Raw genomic sequence first — 8615 nt, forward strand, 5'->3', positions numbered from 1 at the left:
TTTACGGTTGATGATGACGATGATTTTACGATTGATGATGATGATGATGATGATGATGATGACGAAAGATGACAGACACACTCAAATATCAAAAAGGAAGGCAAGCCACTGATCTTTATTGTAATATTAGTGGAACTGATCGAGGCTAATTCACCGACTTTATACACTGGGAAAATAAAGCCGTGTTCGGGATGGTTAGCGAGACTCAGTTACTTTACCCTTGTTAGTTTATTTCTGTAGCTGATGCAATATTCTGGGGAGAGAGAGAGAGAGAGAGAGAGAGAGAGAGAGAGAGAGAGAACAGTAAGCTATGATATGCGAAACAAGTAGCTGAGGAATAGATGCAAGAAAGCCCTTTCATGATTCCCAGCTTATTGCGAGTAACTTCTCATATTCTGCCAAAATTTTCATCATCAAAATTTCTATTTCGCTATAATATTCGACTTATAGAAATACATCTGGGCGTACATCTATCTTTGATTCTATTTTTTAGGCAATATACTCCTAGCTCGCTTCGTATGACTTCCTATATTTTCCCTACAGTAGGGTATGAAATAATGTGTTGGGAATCAGGCCAAGTTTTCATGAGTATCAGATGCGTTTACAGCAGCAGACACAGCTCCATATGTATATATCTAGTAATTTCCAGATTTTCCAGTCATTTCCGTTTATTTGAAAACTATAATTCTTATTAACATTTCACTCAGCATCAAAAGCTTGTACATATTAACGACCATTTCTGTCAAGCCTGCTTCAAATAATCTGCCACAGATTTTCTATATATACCCAAACCTGCTTCGTGTTATGGGGTAAATCGGCCCGGCCACTGGTCCCACCTGACAGCCCACTCGCCTCTCAGTAGTCGCATTGGCGGTGGCTGTGACGGCGGGACTGGTGGTAATGCGACGGGGGTGTGGCGTAGATCAGGTATATAAAGGCGTACCGTACACACAACACTGGGCTTGACTATCCTGTGAACACTTAGCATCAACACACCCCACACTTAACTTATACACACCCTACACACATAGACAGTATTCCCGTGAAACCAGAGACGTTGATTTACCATGTTCGTGTCGGCTTCAGAATGAGTCACTTTATGAGAGGCGTGCAGAAGAAAAGTTAGTGAAGGCCACATGTAGTAATCCCCTTACCCTGTGGATTTTCTCACTAGATAACTTGGTCAAATTTTACACGTTGCCCTCATCCGATTTTCGACTTTTCGTTAACATTTTCTAGTAGAATTGGTCATTCTAAGAATCTTTTCTTCTATGACATTTCTCTCGCAAATTGATAATAAACGAGTTACACGCGATTTACTTCTGCCAATCACAATCACAGATAGGTGATATTATTTCGTACTTACACCCAACTCACTGACAACAAAAGTGGCTAATTCACCTTATACTTTACGCAATTCTAAGCATTTTTTCTTCTATGACATTTCCGTCTTAAATCAACCGTTGATGAGTTATGCAATTTATTACACATATTATTTTCTATGTGAGAGAGAGATTTTCCCTGCCGTGGTCGGACAGCTGTGTGTGTTCGTTGGTGCGTGTTATGTGTGTGGGTGGATAAAGCGCATGCGTAGCACACGAATCTGCCAATCACAAAGTAGAATTTCAAATGCCCCACGCTAGGGCCCGCAAGATTTGAAAGTCACTTCGTCTCCAACCATGGACTGAGGAGCCTGCAAAAGTTATTACTTCACTGCTATTTCACAGTTCTACCAGCAAGAAAATAAAACTGTAGCCTTCGTGCGATCGCATGATATTTTACCATCAACAGGAACAAAGTACCCAAATCAAGGCAAAAGTCTCATTTTACGTGAGGATCAGAAAGTGTTGCACTGTCGCCTGTCACCAGCTGCCGTTACAGCTACAGACGACTCTTCAGTTGCAGACGAGGAATTGTAAACTGCTAGGTAAATGCAGTATTTCCAGGTTAGGTTAGGTTAGATGAATTTGGTTAATGTCATGGAGGGTCTGGGGGGCGGAGCCCCTTAGTTGTGAAACACGAACTCCCTAAGAAGCTTAAAATTATTTTCTTCCGAAGGATTTTAGTGTTTCTCGTTTGATTTTGATAACAGTTCCAGTAGGAAATTACTCGCTCTTGCGTTTTTCCCCCACCCAAAACCCCGGTTTCCCACATGTTCCCCAGTATTCTTTGGGGGGAGGGGGAAGAACCGAAAAAAAAAATACGTTTCTATCGATCGAATCACACCAAAAACAACAGGAAACACTCAGGTTGGATGAAAAAATCGGATGAGGGCAACGTGTAAAAATTGACCGATAACTTCACATTGCGTAATTCAATTCATGTGTTCCCTTTAGTAGTGACAGTAAGTTGTATCTGCTCTTTCCAACACGAAATGTTTACTCTAGGTCCTTATTCTCGTTAGGTAAGGAAACTCCCTAGCACCTTTTCCATAGCGACTTGATTTGCCGTAGTGCACAGTTAGTTTTTCGTTTTGTGATATTTACTGCATTCGAACATCGATTTAATTTGCATATACATACAAGAGAACAGTAACGCGCCATGTCCAGAAATAATATGGTAAGGAAGAGGTGTTAGGATCTACATTTGCCGACCAGGATACGGGCCTAGGATGAATACAAGCGTCTGAAGATAGCAAGAATTTAAGATGGTTTGCGTCTTCGGGCTTAATAGGCTAAACGTCCACTCCAAGAGAGGAAAGAAGGGGAAAAAACATAGCCCCTGCCGTAGTTCATTCACGGTAATTCAGGTATGACAGAAAGGAAATTACAAAACTACAATACACGACACTCGACAGTCTGTGTAGGTACATACTACGCAGTCCTCCTTCTCCTCCTCCTCCTCCTTCATCATCATATTCATCAGTGTCATCATGATCTTCTGCCCTCTTCCACCTCCTCCTTCCCATCATCATCATCATCATGATCATCACCATGATCATGATCATCATCACCTAGTGCCTTTCTCTCTCGCACAATAATACACATTATGATTGGCCGTATCCTAATCAGTATACCTTCTCATTACACCACAAATGAGCATCCAGTATACCTTCTCGTTACACCACAAATGAGCATCCTGGCATCTTGTATCAGTGAAGCCGACGGAAGCGACTGGACCTCGTCATTCCGTTAGCGAATCATGGCACCAGTAAAAATCAGTCATAACAAAACGAAAACATCACTTCTTCAGTAGTAAAATCAGTCATATCAAAGGAAAAACATCGTGTTATTAACTGTCATCAGTAAAATCAGTTCAAAGCAAAAACATCAACTCTTAATTCTTCCAGTGGTAAAATCAGTCATATCAAAGAAAAAAACTATTATTAACAAATTCAGTAAGATAATCAGTCATATCAAAGCAAAACCATCGTATTAATAAATATTCCAGAAGTAAAATTAGTCATGTCGGGGTAAAAATATCAATTTTTAAGTCGTTGAAAAGTAAAATTAGTCATATCAAAGCAAAAAAAATTTTTTTAAGTCATTCACTTGTAAAATCAGTCATATCAAAACAAAAAAGTACGAGGCATTATTAACTCTCTCAATGCTGCGGTTTTTCCTTTTTTTTTTTTCCCTACCGCCAGACGATTTTATTCATCTAAGGCAGTGCTCTTCAACCTTTTTTGGCGTCGTCCACCCCTAGTGTTGAATTGGTAAAAGCTGTCCACCCCAATCGGTTAACTGTATAATCCCATGATCCTAACCTTATATATTTACTTTTTTAGATTCTTGAATGTACAGATATGCAGGCAAGTAAAAGCGATTTCACTCATTATAAATTTGCAGTTTATTATTTTTCCATTATGCATTTCATATGATTACATAATGCAGTCTCATTACAAGAGAAAATACATCAGTGCAATTAAAAAAAATGGCATCTCTCCTAATGAAGGAAATCAATAAGCAATATTGCGCATAATATGCATTGTATTTGATATATTCCAAAATCAAATTATTCTTCATTTTAAAATCTACATATGCAGGAAAAAATAGTTTGATTCACTTTTTTAATTTCCAAATTTTAGTTATAAATTCTTCCATATAATTATTCATTCATTCAAAATATACATAACATAATTTTATCACTGAAGTTCCAAAGCAAATAAATTGTCTTCATAAATTTTAAAACAAGAATAAAATTGCAAACAATATGTTTTATAATTGCCATTATAACAAAAACGTCATGAATCTTCCTCCAAAAAATAAAAAAACAAAAAACAAATATTAGTGGCTTGGCTGGTGTTGCAGTTTGTCAGCTATCAGGTTGAATCGAGGCACCAGACGATTTTCCAGTGAAACCCGCATCAGTGGATCTAAATTGAGAATGGCATTCCATTTCTTTGTCTTGATTAAAACCAAGCTTGAGAAGCCTTGTTCACATAAATATGACGTTGGCATCTGGACAAACATTGCTGTTGCCTGATCAGCCAACTCCTTGTACTCAGGATTATCAAGCAGGGGAATCCAGAAATCCATAGGGTGGCCAAATGTCTTGAAAGCTGCTTTTTGAAAGTAATCCACTTTAAGCTCCAATAGGGCATCAGAATGATCGGTTCCATCATCTGAAAATGGATTAAGTACCCACATTTTGGAGGCCAGGTAGTCATTCTCACCGTCTGGGAAATAACATTCAAGATTTTCCTGCATCAATGTAAGGTGTTTGATAATCATTTGGGACATTTGCACCTCCAGTGTCTGCCCTCTTTCCTGCATACCATGTTCCCAGCCACATTCTCTCATATACTTATCAAATATTTCAAAGTCAGAAAAATATTTCTTCTCTACATTGCTTTTTCATTTTTTCACCTTCAGTTTGAATCCATTTATTTTTCCTATACTTGTAAAGACATCCCTACCTTTGCCTTGCTGACTGATGTTCAACTTATTCAGATGGTCAAACACTGAGGTCATATAAGACAGCTTTGCCAGCCAGAATGTATTTTGACACTTAACTGCCATGGGATTTACTTCCTCAGTAAAGAAAACACAGAGTTCTTTTCGCAGTGCCAATACTCGATTGAGAACCTTCCCGCATGATAGCCAACGCACTTCAGCATGCAAGAGAAGTTTGGTGAAGTTGGTTTCCATATCCTTACGTAACTCACTGAACATTCTGTGTTTCTTTGCATGTGCACGTATATGATTCACCATTTCACAACATCATCAAGAAGTAGCTCAAAGTCATTTTTCTCATTCGCATTCCGAGCCTAATTCAGACGTTTTGCCACTAAGGCTTCCCTGTGAATCACGCAATGAATAGGAACACAATTCGGTGAGACAGCTTGGATTTTCCTGACAACACAATTGATTGCACCAACCATTGCTTTTGCACCATCTGTAGTAACTGATTTGCATTTTGACCAGTCGATGCCTTCTTCAACAAAAAACTCATTTAGTTTCTGGAAAATATTGTGTGCTGTTGTTTCTACACCCAGCTGGAGGCAGCACAAATAATGTTCAGCTATAGTTTTTGCTTCTAGTTCTGGAAACCGACAGTAAACAATCAACTGTGCTTCTCCTCCTATGTCTGTGGTTTCATCCAGTTGTATGCCAAATAATGATGCTAGACGCAATTTTTTAATAAGCTGTTCCTTCAAATCATCTGCTAATATCATGGATGGGCGACTTGTTTTATCTGACAATGGGATCTAATTTACCTTCTTCACTGCTTCTTTCCCTCCATGTATAAGGTCAGCTGCTACTTCAAGGCATGGCAGTACAACACTTTCAAGTTCAGTGAAAGGCTTTTTTTTCTGAAGTATATGTGTCATCTTAAGAGAAGCAAGAGTAAGTGATTTTGTGTCAAATGGCGTGACTTGACTTTTGAAAGTGGCCTGTTGTTTCGAGTATGCTTCCAAAGTTGCCTCAAAGAATTGCTTTGATTTGTTTTGGTGTTCAGGGTGTTTAGTCTTCAAGTATCGATCAAGTTTTGAGGGAACTACATTTGCATTGCTGTACGTTACATCACAAAAAAGGCACTTTGCTGGTGGGAAAGGATTTGAAGCTTCTACTGGTTGGAAAAATCCAAATGCAATATGGTCATCATTCCACCGTTTTCATCTCTTCTTACGGAGTGAAGATTGATCCTTTCTGGTGGTCTCCTTGTTCTCTGTGAAGTCTGTAGTAGTAGTTCGAATTTGTGAGGCTTAATTGAAAGTATCATCTCTGCTTGATGTAGCAATCAACTCGGGTTTCGCTGGGTCAGCAGTGCCATCTATTTTCTTGAAGTACTTATATAGTGACATGCTTGCGTCTCTTGAGCACTACAGTTGTAATCTGGAAGAAGAAAGGCAAGAGTTAGCTATAAATAATGCAATGATTGAATCTGTGAAACCTATGAAATCAATGAAGTGCCCTCTAAGACTGTATTAGTTGGATGACATATAAAATAATATTTCTTCGCAAACACATAACAGGTCACACATAAAATAATACTTCTTTACTAACACAGAAATACACATAAAATAATACTTATTCACTAACACAGAACAAAACTTCACAACAAATTATTCATTATAATCAGCTCATAAATGTAATGAGTATTATTTTATCCATAAACGAAATGTATGAAAATAATAAACCTAATATACCTATATAAAACTAATACTGTGAGACAGTGTAATAACAACAGCAGTAATACTGACACAAGGGATAGAACGAGAAGACAGAGGAGGTATGCTTTTGCTCCAACAGCAACTCTCCACTTTCTGAGCCCAGCTGCCCAGAGTTGCCAGCGTTGCCAATCAAATGAACAGGAACAGAACGTGTTACGTATCACAGTGTTGGTAATGAAATGAATAGGAACTGGACATGTTTACAGTTAGGCCTAGCTAATAAATTAGGTTTAAGAGAGAGGAGAGCTAGATGGGGGAGTGATACTTAGCTATTAGAGTGGCGATATGTAATATACAAATATATATTCAATGTTCACACTTTGTGATAAATCTGAAGGGAAAGACAGAGAGGTTAAATTTTGTATAAATTTCATTGTACAGTGTATGCATTTCGAGATAAAGCTGGATTAAGTGCTCGTGAGCTACAGAAAAATCAACATACAGGCTATCTTTGACTACACATATGTAAATTCTCCATTTGTATTATATTATTTATTTCTTCTTTTTTTTTCTATCCATATACGGTAATGATCTGGTCCACCCTTTGTCCACCCAAAGAAAGCTGTCCACCCCACACTGAATTTCGTCCACCCTAAGGTGGACCGTCCACCCAGGTTGAATAGCACTGATCTAAGGAAAAGCCCTATTGTAATAAGTCTCTCATGGTCGTGACAGCTCTAGTAGCTCATTCCAAATGGTGTCAGAATGTTAAGCTGGTGAGGACTTTATCTAACCCTTGTAGTCTGCGTGTTTTCTAAGTTATAAAATCGTCTGGGGTTAGTAAGAATGATACACGTCCTCGGATAAGTGTTTTAGTATATAGGGCGATTTCTTTTGTGTTGTGAGGACGGCTCAGTCAGTTTTATCAATGTTGACCCTTCATTTATTCGTTTCCTACTCCCATTGCCAGACCCACGCCAGCAGACTGAGCCGTCCTCGCCACACAAGATACGGGCATGTGCGTCTAGTTCAGTGCTATTTTCGGACTGCCCTGCACAATGCCATTACACATGATATTCTGGCTTCCCGTAACAGTGAAATTCGAAGAGACTGAGTGTGTGTGGTTATTCCCTCAGCCAGTAACGGTATCAGTATATTGTCATCATCATCATCATCACCAGTGTCCTCTCAGTATTCATCATCATCATCAGTGTCCTCTCAATATTCATCATCATCATCATACTGTACCAATTAACGTACTTTTGTCGGCTTGGGATCCCTACTAACCCCTCTTCCTTAGCCATTAATTTTGTATATCTGTCTTTCTTGCCAGACGCATTAATCCCGTTAGGGATGGCCACAAACAAATCTCCTCCATGTCGCCCTGTCTCCCGCCATTTCACTGCCGCTCCCCCCCCCTCCCCGAGCTCACACACCCCTCTTTCATATGCCTCTCCACTCCATACCTCCATATCTTATTTTATTTTATATGTACTCAGCAAACTGTCTCTCATAACAAACCCAACAGCTAATGATTCCATTCTTACTGATTTTATATTTTACATAGCTCTCTAATGGTGGGCAAAATTCTAGAATTCCTGTTTTATTCAACACAGGAGTATATTTAGCTAGAAATGAAACATAGCAGATTTAGGCCCGTTTTCTCGTCGGTTACGAAACCTGTCTAACACCTTTTCCTAAGCGATTTAACTTGCTTAGTACACCTTACTGGCCTCTTAAATCATTCAGATATCTCCATAACCTGCATGAATAACGTACAAAAGGATATTAACTACCCATATCTAAAAATAAATCACTAAGAAAAGGATGTCAGGGATCTGCCTTAACCAACGAGAACACGGGTCTAAGTGTTAAGCTAGAAAGGGTTATTTGAGCTCACAGACAATTTTTACGTATGTCTCAATTTCTTCGGGTAAGAGAGTAAATCTGTTCTTACTGTTACCAGACTTATTACAATTAGAATATATGTTACTAGATTTATAATAATTAGCATTTTTGTTTACTAGACTTACTATAATTAGCATGTATGTTAACTAGA

At 38.6% G+C, this 8615-nt stretch overlaps 1 protein-coding gene across 1 annotated transcript; it reads right to left on the reverse strand.

Annotated features, from left to right (window-relative positions):
* Positions 1-4226: 4226 nt before the first annotated feature.
* On the reverse strand, positions 4227-4589 carry LOC145396691 (SCAN domain-containing protein 3-like). Its single transcript, XM_080270014.1, has one exon. The coding sequence runs from the start codon at positions 4587-4589 to the stop codon at positions 4227-4229; it is 363 nt and encodes a 120-aa protein (XP_080126140.1).
* Positions 4590-8615: the final 4026 nt, after the last annotated feature.

This window comes from Coenobita brevimanus, chromosome 1 (genome assembly GCF_032717465.1).
Source record: "Coenobita brevimanus isolate Jiangsu-jjx chromosome 1, ASM3271746v2, whole genome shotgun sequence".
Lineage (NCBI taxonomy): Eukaryota > Metazoa > Arthropoda > Malacostraca > Decapoda > Coenobitidae > Coenobita > Coenobita brevimanus.

What these genes read in the sequence shown, in the direction of transcription:
- LOC145396691 (XM_080270014.1), bottom strand. Translation starts at nt 4,589, where the DNA reads ATGTGGGTACTTAATCCATTTTCAGATGATGGAACCGATCATTCTGAT.